Source organism: Parasteatoda tepidariorum, chromosome 1 (assembly GCF_982258835.1).
Source record: "Parasteatoda tepidariorum strain Cologne lab strain chromosome 1, Ptep-v5.0, whole genome shotgun sequence".
Classification (NCBI taxonomy): domain Eukaryota; kingdom Metazoa; phylum Arthropoda; class Arachnida; order Araneae; family Theridiidae; genus Parasteatoda; species Parasteatoda tepidariorum.
In genome coordinates, this window is record NC_141755.1 from 19,596,247 (window position 1) to 19,612,660 (window position 16,414).

General features: G+C 29.0%; 2 protein-coding genes across 2 annotated transcripts; both read left to right on the plus strand.

Annotated features, from left to right (window-relative positions):
• The first annotated feature begins 27 nt into the window (after positions 1-27).
• Positions 28-9,232, plus strand: LOC107452133 (coiled-coil domain-containing protein 130 homolog). Its single transcript, XM_043039149.3, has 8 exons — positions 28-123; positions 1,261-1,313; positions 3,111-3,244; positions 5,352-5,526; positions 5,910-5,994; positions 6,078-6,250; positions 7,267-7,405; positions 8,801-9,232. The coding sequence occupies exons 2-8, from the start codon at positions 1,311-1,313 to the stop codon at positions 9,079-9,081; spliced, it is 990 nt and encodes a 329-aa protein (XP_042895083.2). The 5' UTR covers positions 28-123; positions 1,261-1,310; the 3' UTR covers positions 9,082-9,232.
• Positions 9,233-10,189: 957 nt separating this feature from the next.
• LOC147816300 (uncharacterized) lies at positions 10,190-11,085 on the plus strand. The gene has a single exon (XM_087160107.1). The coding sequence runs from the start codon at positions 10,324-10,326 to the stop codon at positions 11,083-11,085; it is 762 nt and encodes a 253-aa protein (XP_087016233.1). The 5' UTR covers positions 10,190-10,323.
• The last annotated feature ends 5,329 nt before the right edge of the window (positions 11,086-16,414 follow it).

Consider the following 16,414-nt stretch of genomic DNA (forward strand, 5'->3'; position numbering starts at 1 on the left):
AGTTCTTTTGAAAAAGATGCAATCAATCCATCAGTTCAATCAGCAACTATCATTATTTGATTTATTTACAATTTGTTACAGATTACGTTGTATTTCTTTAAATTTTTACCATAATATGAAATCGTAGGTTTTTACTTGTTTTCATTTTATTTATTTTGATGCATTAATATTTTTTACATTTCCTAAAATATCCCCAAAATAAAAACCTCCTTGCCTGGAAGAAAGTTTCACTTTTTGTCTCCTTTAAAAATAAAAATAAAATATTTTATTGCAACATCTTTTTCATTTTTCAAAGCATCAATAACTAGCAATAGTTATTGAAGTAACTTATTATAATATTAATCTTAAATTAAGTCAGAAATATGGAAGCAAACTTCCTGAGCAGATGACCATAATACCATGCGTTATAAATGACCATACGTTTTCATTAACGCAAACACGAAACAAACTACAGATAATTTTCACTTCTGATTTATTTTCTTAGAACTAGTGTTTTTTTTTCTTCTAAAATATATAAGGTTTTTAATGCTCTTTTTTAGTACAGTAGCTTTTTTTCAAATTTGCTATTGAAGGTTTTTTTTTGACAAATGACTGATCATTTCTGTATATACAACCTTTTTTTTTTGTTTTGATGTAAGCAATGATGTTAATTTCTTTATGTTTAATAGATAAAAAAAAATCAATTTTTCATTGAAAAGTTGCTGTTTGTTTTAAAGTATTGTTAAAGCATTCAGAGTAAGAAAATATTGCCTGTTACAAAGTCTTATTGCTATAGTTATTTATTAAAAATAACTCTGTTTTTAATCAATTTTAAAAAAATACATGTTACAGTGTTTTCCAAGCTTAATACAAAAATGTGTTACCTAAAGTTAGGAACCATGTACCATCAGATATTCTGGATGCCTGTCAGAGCACTTACATACACCCATTGTGCATTTGTTGCCTACAGCTTATTAGAACTTTTATGATTCTAGGCAAATTAGAAATTAACCAATATTGCTCTTTAATCATATTTTTTTTTTTTAAATGAAGCTAATTTTACAATTTGTTTTAAAAATTAAAAAATCAGTTCAATGAGCTCTCATCTTAGCAATAAAGTGGGTACTTACTATGAAATAATTGAATTTGAAATAAATAAAATTTAAATCTATGTAATCCACTAAAGTTTATTTATTAAGATGATACAAAATTAAATTAAGTCCTTGAAAATTTAATTTTTCTTATTGCATGTAATCATTCCCATGTTTATTTATTTTTCAGCAAATGAAATAAGGTTCATCGCTGTTGTGCTTCTCCTTAAATAATCAAAAATGGTAATCTTTTTTTTTTTCATTTTTGTTCACAGTTATTGCTGACATTTTATTTATAAAAATAATAAGCAAACAGCTTTGTTGTTTGTATCTGAGTAACTGTTAATGTTATTATTTTTTTTTCAAAAGTTAATATATAAAATATATGTAATTTGCTATGTTTTCCATGAGATTTTAAGTAGTGTGAATTAAAATAAAATCGTTCTCTTAAAATGAATAAATAATATTTGAGCAATGTCATATTCAGATTTACATATACATTAATATCAACAAAAAAAATGATTAAATGTAAAAAAATTTATGAAAAGCTATTTTTGTTATAATTATTCATAATCAGAATAACAAGCAATTTGTTTTATTTTATCAGTGTAAATTAATAAATAAAAATACAAGTGCATAAAGTTTAGAATCTAGATAAATCCAGCTTGCATCAAATAAATATGATATTCATAGAGCATAAAATATTTTACTTTTTATTAATGTTACTCAATGTTTTAAAAAATAATAATGATTATAAACATCATTGACCAAATGACACTTAAGTGTATGACTAAATTATATTACTTTGTGTTTCTTACATTAGAATAATAAACACTTCCATTAGTTTATTTTTGTCACAGTTCTTCACGAACGAAAAAATGTGTTGACTTTGAAGGAAAAGTGTAGATAGTTTCTATTTATGCCTTTGCTCTATAATTTTATATTTGAATTTGAGACAAAAATCGACAAAAAATATTTCATTAATTTTAACTTATTTATTTTTAATAACGACTTTTAAGAAATAGATTATAGTTAAAACAAGAATTGATATGTGTATAAATAGAGATACTTTTACATGTTGAATGCAATTTTTGTTTGGTTTATGCGATTCTTTACTACATTTGTATTGATATCATAATATGCAATTTCAAAATTGTATGCTAAAATTAATGAAGCATTAAAAAAAACGAAATTATTCTATTAAATTCTTCTCAATAAATATTGAAGGAATAAGTATACCCTTAATTATTACAATCTTTGAATCTGTCATTATAATCACTTGTATCCCTTAAAATATTTCTTGTCAAATAATATCTGGTCTCTTTTACAGTCTTGTATTCCAAGAAAAAGTTCAGACATTTACTAATTATTTTTAAAACTAAACGATTAAAGAAAAATTTAATGACTTTTGTAGTGGAATAGGAAAAAGTACCTTAATTTTCCTTACCAATCATACAAATGTTTAAATTAGTCTGATATCTCTGAATCACAACTTTGCTTTAAAAAATAGCAAAACTAAAAAGAATTTAAAAGAATGTAAAGAATTATAAATTGTCTATTTTTATATGAAAATTTCTTTACTTCTACAATCAAATCTTCAAAAACTTTAAACTTAGTAAAATTAAAGTAAAACAAGGCGTTCTCGCAACTAAACTGGAAGTCATAGCCTAGGAAGTTGTGGAAGTTAAGAATTCACAATTTTGTGTTTAACAGCCTATTTGTGGAAATGTGATCAGCATTGTGCCCAAGCGGCCTTTATTTTCCAGACAAGCTGGCTCCACCTCTATTCCACTGAGGATTGAACTCCAGTCATCTCTAATACTTCATTCTGTGCTGAAGAATGTAAAATGTTTAAATTCTTTTGATGAAATCACAAATTTATATTATATAATAAAAATTTCCTTTTTCAATTTCTATTGTACTGAAATATGTTGTATTGATACATTTTGTTAATAAAGTTGTTAGTTGTTTTAGCTATTTAAATAGAGGTTGATCTGTAATTAATTTTTGAACTGTTATTAATTTCAAGTTTTTTCATAGGCTGAACGAAAAGCAGTTAATAAATATTATCCACCAGACTGGACACCCTCTAAAGGATCCATCAACAAATTTCGGGGGACACATGCCTTACGTGAAAGAGCTCGAAAATTGCACCTGGGCATTCTTATCATTAGGTATACTTTCAACTTGATTCCAAAAAGTTGCTCAGTTTTCAAATGTTCTCAGGGAAATCAAAAAATGAGAAATATTTTGTTTCATTTTCATAAATGTGTTTGGTTTTACCATGATTATAAGATTTTTACTTTAAGCGTTCTTCTGTAACTGATCATTTGACTCATAGACTGTAAACTCAAAACAGGCTTATTTATTATTATATTTCTTTTATTTATCGAAGTAGGGAAGGTACTGGAAAATACTTATTTAAATAATGCTAAGTGACAAAACTTAAAATTCGTAATCTTTGAGCATGTTAAAGTGTTACTCCTAAAACTGGCAAAAGTTGTTAGTCTATTAGAAGGATTTTTAAGATTTGATGCCAAGTTAATTTGTTCAGTAACACAATACCTTTAATATTCAGACATTAAAGATTTCCTCAAATTCATGATTTTCCTCTTTTTTTTTTTTTTTTTTTGTATATAATTTTCCTTTCTTTTTTTAATACATTTCTGATAATGCTTAAAAATAACTGTTTTGCCCAAAATATTTTATCACATACTTTTTAAAATATGTAAAAATAATTATATAAAACTTTAAATATATTGATTAATAAGGATTGAAATCAGGCTCCAGCAATTTTGAATTTTCAATGTTGCTTATTAGAGGATTAGTCTAATTTGTCAATCAAACTAAGGTTTCTTCTGTCAGTTTTGCTACCTAATTCTTTTTTTATTTATGATGGTTTTATCAATCTTATTTAATTGAAATTTTATGTTACAAATAGTCTATTATACCAAAATAGTTGAAACACTTTTTAAATGCTATATTTTCTGGCCTCTTGATCTAATAGTGATGCAGTGTTTTCACTACAGCGCGAGAACGCGAGAATCTCGCATATATTTTTCTTTTCTCGCAATAAAAAATTATTAACGCGAGAAGTTCGCGCACTCTATTAATCAATTTCAAAATGCACGGATTTTGGAAAAAAATTCGTCTTTTGCCATTTTGAATAAAATCCGTTTCACTTTTCTTTCTTAATCTTTCATTATTTTGAACATCGGTCCTTGTTATCTAGCTTCCCTATTTATCAGTATTGTTCAGAACCGGTGCGAACAGCAGGACACCCCCCCCCCCCCGAACCACGGAACCCCGTTCAGAACACATTTCTCTGCAACCACGTGTTCACCGTAGATAAGGTTTCTTCATGTAAGACGTTTGCATTTTTTGTGCATGAATGTAAGATGGACAAATACCTTGTTAAGGCGACATCTTCTACTCTGTAATGCACAAATGAAAATGAAACAAATGTCGGTAGAAACGGTCAAAACGAAACAAATACTGATATTTTTCAGCCAAATAAATGTAATAGCCGATGAAAAAGTAGATATAGAACATTTTCCATATGATGATGCAGCAAAAATATTCAATTAGAAGATGTGAAAGATGTATTATAATTAAAGAAATCATTTTTTTCCCAGTCAATTCGTGTTTTTTTAATTTTTAGAAATCTCACTTAACTTTTTGAAATCTCACCCTGTTTTTGAGAAAGGGTGAGAAATTCTCTCCCATTTTTTTTCTGCAATGAATACACTGTGATGTATCAATACTCTTGTTAAAAGTTTCAATAAAATTCTATAAATGATGTACTATTGTATTTGATATACTTTTCCACTCATAAAGCTGCATTTAAACAAAAATAACGTTAGTTAAGACTGTACATAAAATACTCTTCTTAATTGTTTCTCAAACTCATTCTCCTTTTTTTATTCTTTCATATTTTTATGATAGCATTTCATATTTATGTTCATACCATAGGAAAAAATAATTTTTTTAAAAAAACTTAACATATTAAAAATATCATATGATAATTAATATTTAAATTATTTGGTTTTTAAATTATTCTTGTGGTGTTTTGATATAACTTGATGCATTTTCTAAACTACCATAAGTTATGCTTAAATAAAAATATTATCAAAGATAATTAAATCTACAATTTTGCAACTTTTTTTAATTTTCATTTCTTTAATTAATTTTCTATTCTAATTCTTTAATTAATTTCATTACTTTAATTAATTAACTGAAAATTAAGAATAAATAAAAATATTTTTTTAATGTTTCTCTCAGGTTTGAAATGCCTTACAATATTTGGTGCAATGGCTGTGAGAATCACATTGGAATGGGTGTACGGTATAATGCTGAAAAAACTAAGGTTGGGATGTACTATTCTACACCGATTTATAAGTTTAGGATGAAATGTCATCTGTGCCCTAATCATTTTGAAATTCAAACAGATCCTCAAGTAAGTTTCTTTAAAAATAGGTTTAACTATTTTATATCACTTTTTTTTTTTAAAAAAAATTAACTATTCTGAAAATTTGTAGTTTTTTTTTTTTTTTTTCATATTTTCTGAGAATGTATGTTAAAAACTGCTTAGCACTCCTTCTTTGTTCTTAATTCCCTGTAGATTCTAGCTCAAATTTAGCATAGCACATTTAATGAAGTTATTATTTTTTTTTTAGAAAGTTTTTGTCTCTAACTTTTTTAGTAATTAATTTTAGTCATGAATCTACATTATTCAGTTTATTCCATGCGTTAAAGTAGGTTACTTCAAGTAACAGATTAAGAAACTTTCTATTAAATTATTTATTTTAAAAAATATTACAATTATTCTATCTTTTTTAGAACTTGGATTATGTGATATTAGAAGGAGCTAGACGCCAAGAAAGAAGATGGGATCCTACTCAAAATGAACAAATTGTTCCTGAAGGTTGTAAACATTTAATGTAATATTTCTTCTTTTATCATTGAACCTTTTTTAATGCTTATTAACTATCATATTCTGTCTTCTAGATAAGGATGTGAGTAAAAAGTTAATGACAGATAGCATGTTTTCCTTGGAACATGGCGTGAAAGATAAAGAAAAGCAAAAAAGTGTTGCACCAACCATTTCAGAACTTGAGGAATATAAAGAAAAATGGAAGGATGATTATCTTTTGAACAAAGCACTCCGCCAACAATTTAGGGTATTTCTTTTCACAACTATGTTAAATTATGTTATAAGTTGACCTTTTGGTTAACTTAAGTATTAAAATATATCATTTTAATTACTATATTTGTTTTAAATTGCTGCATAAACTGATCAATTTTATTCATCAGTGTTATTTGTTTGTTATTTAAATGTGTGAAGAATTAAGTTTTGAGAAAAGTTTAAAAAAAAAAATATTTTGATTTTTAGGCACATAAGACTCATAATTTGTTTAATTGTTGGAGGGGGAAATTCAGATTATAATTAAAATGAATGCATAACTTCTTAGAAAACATTTTTATATCTAACTTCATATTTTATGTAAGTCAATGCCTCAAAACAAGCTACATTTACTATATTATTATTTAAGCATTATTTTTTATTCTTTGCCAAAACTACCCAGCAATAGCTAATATTCAAATGACAAATATTTCTAGTTACTTTCAGTAAGAATAAAAAACATCTTACTTTTATATACGAAAAATATTTATAATATAAGCTGTAAAATATATTTAAAATAAAAAGATTTACAGGAATGGACTATTTAAAGTAAAACACTCAGGCTATTACTATGAAAAATATTGAACTTCTTGTACTATAACTATATTTGTCATATCACATTAACGTTAAGTTTCCTATACCTTTTGATTTTTGAAATCTAAAATATTTGTCATTTAAATATTATTTGTTGTCAGATTATTTTGATTATTCATAGTGCAACATTTAGCATTGTAACATAATTTCATTTTACTTAAACACCTATAATTTTACTATTTTAAAATTTTCTCAGAGTTCAATTAGGTTCCTGAGATTAACAATATAAAGTTTTAAGTTAGAGTAAAGAACCATGTTTTTTTTTCTTCTTATCCTTTATAATTTGTTTTCTGTGTAACCATGCGTCTATGGATTTCAGATAGATAATAATTGAGTTTATTTCTTGTCAAACAATTTTATAAAGTTCTTTATCCTATTCTTGAACTTGAATTAAGAATATTTATATTTCTTACATTTAAGGAACGTAAAAAGGAGCAAATGAACACTGATGCAAAAGACAATGCTATTAGACAGAAGTCCTCTTTAGAAATCAAACTTTTGCCTGAGACAGATGAAGACAGAAAGTTAGCAAGCCTGTTGAAATTTACACCTTTGCAAAGTGAGTTTATTTAAAATTTAATCCCTGTACTATCATTATCAATATTGACTACCTTGACTATAATTATCAATATTGACTACCTTGACTATCATTATCAATATTGACTACCTTGACTATAATTATCAATATGATAAGTACATAAATTGTTTCTTCTCCCATCAACAATGGCACTAGAATTAAAGTGATAGTAAAATTAATATTTTTCCTCTGGCTAAAATTTTAAAATTTCCTCTGGCAAATATTGAACTTTAGTACATGAACCTGTCCTGTGTCTACTTGCTGTTAAGTGTCATTGTTTGGTGCGAAGCACCCCATCGTTTAATGTTACCTTTATTTTTATTATTCTTGTTGAATCAAGCAAATGTGTGATCACTTCCTTCACATAGTGAATGTTTGCACAATTTACTTTTTTACTAATTATAATTTTTATGGATATAAAACTTAAATATTGTTCATATGGTTCCGTAACATAAATTACTATTGAGTTTTTACTGCATTGAATGGAACCCTTAAATTCATACAAAGAGCTTATTTCAATATAAGTTACATTTTCAAATTATTCAGGAGTTCACACATCACAGTTTTAATGTAATTAATTAGATGTTTCTTTATATTTGTGCTGCGCTTGGAGAAATTCTGAATACAAAAGAAAGTTGAATAAAAAAGTGAATTATAAAATATTTAAAACTTTTGATTTTAACACACATTCTTTTTCTTTTTAGTGCAAACAATAAATATCCAACAATTGTAACAGATAGCTGTTAATTTTCTGTAAGTTCAGGTGAATACTAAAAGTTCCTCAATGTTTAAGATGTTTTGAGGCCTCCCACAAATCTTGACACTGGTTGTTGTTTTGTTTCACTGTTTTTATCAGTATTACTTTATAATTCTTCAAACTTTGAAACCATTTATTGAACCAGTGACATCATTGGTTTCAACATTTTCATCAATAAAACCTGATGTTTCAGGTATTCATCCCAAATGCTTATGTATCCTCCTTTTCTTCTCCATAATTAGAATTATGAGTATTTTTAAGTGAAATAATATTGATAGAATTTTTGGTGGGGGAATCTGCTAGTTTCAAAAATGATCTAGAGTGGTATTATAAACATTATAGGAATAGCGTTTGTGACAGGACCATTAAAACAAGACAATACAAACACCAAAACAAAAGACACAGGTAGAATGGACTGGGGTTTCACTTTACAAACCACTTAAAATTGCTGTGAGTTATTCACGTAACCTTCAGCGTAACCTTCTATGTAAAACTGACCTTCAGTCATGTAAATTTAAAAGCATTAAGAGACAAAATGTATTTTTATGTTTTAATAGTTTATGATAAACCAAACAATAATAGTAACTCCAGTCTTCATATTTTGTTTGTTCTTTCTTTAGCTCTTGAAGAAAGACAGAAATTGAGAAGAACGGAAATGATTTCAAGTCCAATTTTTCCACAATCTAAAGAAGCGTATGGCTTATCAAATTTAATCCGAGAAGCAAAAGTACAATCTCTGCTGAAACCTTTAAAAAAAACTGAGTTGGGGATCACTGTCAAAAGCAAAATCTCGCAGAATGAACTATCATCTACCAATGTTTCCCAAAGTTCAAATAATTCCATGGATAATGCACCTTCTTTGGTTGCTCTGGATTATGATTCATCTGACTCTAATAGCTGAACAATTGCTTATAGTATATGCATCATGTACATATTTTTAAAAAACGTTAAAATTTATTTATGTCCATTATTTTAAGTTATGGGTGACTAATGTAAAAATAGTGTATCCTATACTGTGTTATTATTAAACAATAATGTGTTGGCTGTTGCAATATGAAGTGTGTTCTTTCTTTGATATCTTTAGTTTGCTACTTGATAAAAATATGGCTTTCCTTCAATGTTAAAATAATATGATATATAAATTGTTTTATGTCTCTTTCAATTCTTTCAATCAATCAGCTTCCTTTAACCTCTTTTGTTTTGATGACATGCTTTATTAATTTGGAAGAGAACTTTTTTCATCGATTTCATCTTAAAAGTTAGCGTACCAACTGTTTTCTATAGTTCAATTTAAAACTCCTAATTATCCTTTGATCCATTGGTTGCAATTGAAGGTGAAAATGAATTTCTATTCCTAGCTTTCTTATCTATGTTGAAAAGATCACCCCTGGTAGCCACTCCATCCTACTCATCAACTCCTCACTTACTGCCAGAATCATTGTATTCTTTTCAATCAAGTTAAGGAAGTGCAGGGACAGTGATCGAAATTCCAAGAAACGCCACTAACCTCTTCATCTCTATTTCCTGTGAGTTCACAAAATTCATATCATTTTGCAAGTTTTACTGATAAAGAAAGTTGTGTTTGGACATTTGTGTTCTATTTTTAGAAATTCGAGAAACGGAGGTTTTGAAAAAAAAATTTCGACATAAATATGGAAAATACATTGATTTTAGATAGGGCAAAATTACTGGTTGCCACTATGGAGGATGTATGTATGGAGGAAAAATATAACAAATAGGGATTAAAAATTTTCAGACAGTCACCATCCAATCAATGTGCATGTGGTGATAGGTTCGACGCTCATCGTAAAATCAAGTTTATTTCATATTGTTATCTGTTTGTCTTTAATCAATTGTGTTTTTACTTATTTTTGAAGTGAACTGAAATAAGAGTTCTGATGTCATCATATTAGAATTGTATAAATACCAGCACGCACATGACAGCCTGTCAGTAATTTCTCTCATCACCTGCCGTGATGATGCTTCTTCTAAATCAAACCAACTTGTATATAAATGTAAATATGTTTAATAAAATATTAGTATCTCAAAGGAGCTATCTTCGCTTACCTCAATGGTGACCCGGATGTCTGACGATACAAGCAACTTTCATTTTTCATCATCGAATTAATAGGAAACTGCAACTATGGCGGAATCGTCTGCAGTAAAAATTCCCATTTTCAATATCTCTGATCCACACCTGTGGTTCCATATGGTCGAAGCAACTTTCCAGCTTGCGACACCGAAGCCGATTACGGAAAGCAAAACAAAGTTTAACTACTGCCTCGCCCATCTACCTCCTGAAGTAGCCGCAGTTGTAAGGGACGTCATTATAACTCCTGACGCAGAGGATCCTTTCAAAAAGCTGAAAGAAGAAATTATTGCACGCTGCGGGGAAACAAAGTCCCAGGAAATTCGACGTTTACTCTCCGGAGAGCAACTAGGAGATAGAAAGCCTAGTGAACTCTTGCGCACTATGCAGAGAAGAGCTGAATCCCACGAAATCTCAGATTCTCTACTTTTGGAACTATTTCTAAATCAGCTACCGCAGCATGTTCAGTCGATATTGGCCGCAATCCCTTCACTGAATTCAACAAGAGCAGCAGAAATCGCTGATAAAGTAATGGAAGTATCAACTTCAAGTGAAGTTAGCGAAGTTTCTTCAAACCAACAATGCACCTTTGAACTTTTAGAAGAAGTTAGAGCACTACGAAAAGAAGTAGCTGCATTGCGGACACGCAGCAGATCTCGCAACCGGAATTATGCACAGTTTCGTAATCGTCAAAGCCAATCCTCATCTCCACATCGAAACTCCAAAATGTGCTTCTATCATCGAAAATTCAAATCTGATGCTAGAAAGTGTGTCAAACCCTGCATCTACCAGAAAAACCAAGAAAGGCAAGAGTGAATGCGACTAACATCTTGCCTCCAACAAATTGTCGCCTTTTTGTTAGAGATAGACAAACTAACAAACAATTTCTAGTGGATACCGGAAGTGACTGCTCAATTATTCCAGCAAATAAAAAAGAAAAAACTCTTTCTCCTATTCAGACTTTTAAAGCTGCGAACAATACCATCATAAAAGTATACGGTAAGAAATTGTTAACTTTAGATTTCGGTCTTAGACGAAAGTTTAATTTTCCATTTTATATTTGTGATATAACTAATCATATTATAGGTGCAGATTTTTTATACTATTTTAATCTTAAACCTAATATTAGAAAACGTTGCTTAAATGATATTACTACTAATTTAAATTCTCATTGTATTTTTAAAAATTCTGACATTATTTCAATTAAAACTGTTCTTGGTGAAAATTATTATGAAAAATTGTTAAACGAATATCCTGAAATAACGAAACCTATTTGCTCAGACCAAATTGTTAAGCATAATGTTGTACATCATATAGAAACTTTTGGTTCACCAGTTTTTGCTAAACCTCGGCGTCTAGCGCCCGATAGGTTAAAAATAGCAAAAATGGAATTTCAACATATGTTAGATTTAGGCCACATGCGCCCTTCCAAAAGTAATTTTTCATCACCTTTACATTTAGTTCCCAAGAAAAATAGTTTGGACTGGCGTCCAGTAGGTGATTATCGAGCTTTAAACGCTCAAACTGTTAAAGATAAATATCCAATTCCTAATATTATGGATTTTACTAGTGAACTACATGGAACTAAAATATTTTCTCACATTGATTTAATTCGAGCTTTCCATCAAATACCTATAGCCCATGAAGATGTACATAAAACTGCAATAATAACTCCTTTCGGATTATTCGAAAGTACTCGTATGCAATTCGGACTTTGCAATGCAGCCAGTACTTTCCAACGCTTTATTGACGAAGTAACTAGAGGCTTGGAAGGCGTTTACGCTTTCATAGATGATATATTAATAGCTTCCGAATCTCCCGAAGAGCATATAAAATATTTAAAATCACTTTTTGATAGACTGCAGTATTTTGGTTTAACAATAAATCCCTCTAAATGCTTATTTGGTCAGAATAGTTTACAATTTTTAGGCTTTAAAATTTCCGAAAAAGGTATTGAACCTTTAAGTGATCGCGTTAATGCAGTTCTAAATTTTCCAAAACCAAATACGATTACTCAATTACGTAGATTTCTAGGATTATTTAATTTTTATCGACGCTTTATTCCTAATGCAGCTCATATTTTATCACCTTTAACCAAGTTTTTAGAAGGACAACGAAATATTAAGAAATCTAACAAATCATCAAAAAAATCTGATTTACCGTTAATTTGGACCGATACTTCAAACAAATCTTTTTCTGATGCAAAACAAGCAATAGCCGATGCAACTCTATTAAAATATCCTAAACCTGGTGCTAATTTAAGTCTGTGGACTGACGCGTCTGATTTTGCAATCGGCAGTTCTTTAATGCAATATCAAAATAATGAGTGGGAACCAATTGCATTTTTCTCAACAAAATTAAATAAAAGTCAGCAAAATTGGTCAACATACGATCGCGAATTATTGGCAATATACGCGTCAATAAAAAAATTTCGTCACATGCTTGAAGGTAGAAGTTTTACTATTTTTACTGACCAAAAACCTCTAATTTATGCATTTAAACAAAAACCTGAAAAATGTTCCCCACGCCAATTCAGATATCTTGATTATATTTCTCAATTTTCAACTGATATTAAACATGTAAAAGGAAAATCTAATTCAGTTGCTGATACTCTATCGCGAATAGAAATAAATGCAATTTCAAAACCTCCAATTCTAGACTTTAAAAAACTAGAACAAGAACAAAATAAAGATTTAGAATTGAAAGAAATATTAAATTCAAATAATTCATCTTTAAAATTAGAAAAACATTACTTTTCTTTGGAAGATGTTAATTTAATATGTGATTTTTCAACTAAGTACCCTAGACCTTTTATTCCAAAATCATACAGGCAAATTATTTTTGATAATTTACATTATTTTTCTCATCCTGGAATATATTCAACTACGAATTTAATTTCTAAACGATTTGTGTGGCCCAACATGAAAGTGGATATCAAAAATAAAGTTCGTTCTTGTGAGAAATGTCAGCGAGCTAAAGTTTTTCAACACACTAAAGCTCCTTTTAGTACATTTGCTCAACCCGACGCAAGATTTTCCCATATCCATCTGGATTTTATTGGCCCACTTCCTATTTCTGAAGGTAAGCAATACTGCCTTACAATAATAGATAGATTCACGAGATGGCCAGAAGTTATTCCTACTACGGATATGACTGCCGAGACCACCGCAAAAGCACTTATTCACGGTTGGATTTCTAGATTTGGCACACCCGTTACTATAACTACCGATCAAGGCCGAAATTTTGAATCAACTCTTTTTCGAAATCTCACTAATATCTTAGGCAGTAACCACATCCATACTACTTCATATCACGCGCAAAGTAATGGAATGATAGAACGATTTCATAGACAACTTAAAAGTTCTATAATAGCACAGGAAAATAATAAATGGACCGAAATTTTACCAATTGTCTTATTAGGTATTCGCACAGCTTTAAAAGCTGATATTAATGCAACTTGTGCACAACTTGTTTATGGTACTTCCTTACGTCTACCTTCGGATCTTTTAAACACAAATTCTTTATCTCCACCAGTAACAGAAAATTATGTCACAAATTTAATGACCGCAATGAGAAAATTAAGTCCTGTACCAGCATCAGCACACAGTAAAAATAAGTTCTATATTAATCCTAATTTAAAATCTTGTTCTCATATATTTTTAAAAGTAGATAAAATTCGTCCTCCACTATCCCCTGCATACACTGGACCACACCGGGTAATTGAACGTTCTGAAAAAACCTTTATTATTGATTTTCATGGTAAGAAAATAGATGTCTCAATAGATAGAATTAAACCAGCTTTTCAAATTTCTGAGAAATTAAAAATAAATAAAATTCCAATGGTCGAAAAGCAATTATCTCCAACAAAGGAAGAAAAGCCAATTCTTACAAAATCTGGTCGCCGTGTGCATTTCCCAAAATATTTTGTTAAAGAGTATGGAATATAAAAGCATCTAAATATTTTGTATCTATTAATTGTATTCCAATTTCAAAGTTAAAATTTTTTTCTTCGTAAGTAAGACGTATATTTGAATTTACTACTTTGTATTTTATGATTGTTTTTAAACAATCATTATTGGTATCATGACTTTGTCACTGGGGGGATACTGTGTGGTGATAGGTTCGACGCTCATCGTAAAATCAAGTTTATTTCATATTGTTATCTGTTTGTCTTTAATCAATTGTGTTTTTACTTATTTTTGAAGTGAACTGAAATAAGAGTTCTGATGTCATCATATTAGAATTGTATAAATACCAGCACGCACATGACAGCCTGTCAGTAATTTCTCTCATCACCTGCCGTGATGATGCTTCTTCTAAATCAAACCAACTTGTATATAAATGTAAATATGTTTAATAAAATATTAGTATCTCAAAGGAGCTATCTTCGCTTACCTCATGCACTTCAACTGCATTTTATTATTATTTTTTAATAAATATGGAATTGTGAATATTTTATTTCATGGTTCGTTTTTTTTTTTTTTTTTTTAATGTTTCATTTTAAAAATGAACCGAATAATATTTACCATATTTTAAAACATTTTCAATAGAAATGTCTTATAAAATTAATATCTACAGCCTTTTAATCATTTAAAGTTTTCAATTTTTGAAAAAAATGACCACATGTTTTTAGAAGTGGCCACTATCAAAAATGCCACAACTGGCCCATATCAAAATTTCCAAATTTTGTCCCATAATATATATGTTTTATCATGTGAGCATAAGCTTCGAAGAATAGTGAAGAAAAAAAAAAGGAAATGAATCAAAATGAGTTGGGTATCACTGCACTGTAATGAAACTTTTAATGGATACAATTAATAATATCCGAAAAATTCTTGATATTACAAACTGGTCCTATAATGAACTTTTCAGACCTATATCCTTTTGTTTTCAAAATTTTTTTCACATAGTTTATGTTATATAATAAAAATTTATTGTTTAGATAAATTAGTGCCAATGGGAAATGGGACTAAAAAGGAATATTTATGAACTTAATCTTTAATTAAAAATTATTTTTTCAACTTGAGACAATCAATTTCATTATGGCAATACTTTATGTGTGCATCCAATTTGGAAAAAACTGAAACCACTCTTCGAAAATAAAGCAAATAATGTGTGAAACAAATTATCAGCCCACCATCACATCATTCTGAATATTTATGGTGCAAATTTAATTTTTTATTTTCCTTGCTGTTTTTTTTTTCATTTGTTTTGCCAAATAGTTAACATTAAAACATGTTTTTTTTTTGTTTACGCATTAAGTTTATGTATAAAGGGTGCTCACTTAAGTCTGTAACTACCCTCCTAAAGTGCGAATGGCTGCAGCTAGTTATAGATATGAAATAGGTGTCTAGGATGAATTTAAGTGACTATACGGTGTAAGATGATATTGGCTTACGAAAAACTGCTGCGTTTTACGTTTCTATTTCGAAAATGGTACAACGCATGTCATCGGTGAGCTTTTTAATTTAGACACAACTCAAAATGTGTGCTTAAAAAGGTGGACACTGCTTGAAATCCGTATTTAAGAAAATGGGCACAGCAACAAATGCGTGTTTGAAAAAATGGAAGAAGCTCAAATGCATGTTTAAACGCATCTCAAAACACACATTTTCAATATTCAACTTAAATTTAATAAGTAAACGAGGAATTTCTCACTCTAATTTTTCCTTATTTTTTGAAGCGCCAAGCAAAATGATTACGGGACAAAATCCCAGACTTCGGGATCGAGATGGCTGGATTACGGATGTAACTTTTCAAGTGATCCCTTTGTATTCGGAACTTAAATTCTTATTCAGTTTTTAAAAATCTTAATTCGTACAGAGCAAATTTTAAACGCCACTTTTATAAATTTATAGGATCCATGACAACTGCGCAATAACAAATGTTGGCATATAATGTCCTTACATGGAAGATTAATTCAGAAACGTGTGATAAGTGATCTAGGAAAATTGACGACATCAGATTATGGGACTATTGGATCCATTATTTTATTCTTAAAAAAAAAAAAAAAAATTCATTTGAAAGACGGAATTAAATTTTATATCAATTTTCTTAGAAACTCATTTCGAGTTGGTGACCATAAAAAAAAAGTTCGACAACGATGGGTAAAAAGTTGCAGAGCATTTTTGATTTATGACGATTA

Coding starts and splice junctions, on each gene's coding strand:
- LOC147816300 (XM_087160107.1), top strand. CDS start 10,324: ATGGCGGAATCGTCTGCAGTAAAAATTCCCATTTTCAATATCTCTGAT.
- LOC107452133 (XM_043039149.3), top strand. Junction 3,245..5,351: donor CTGGGCATTCTTATCATTAG/GTATACTTTCAA, acceptor TGTTTCTCTCAG/GTTTGAAATGCCTTACAATA. Junction 6,251..7,266: donor CACTCCGCCAACAATTTAGG/GTATTTCTTTTC, acceptor CTTACATTTAAG/GAACGTAAAAAGGAGCAAAT.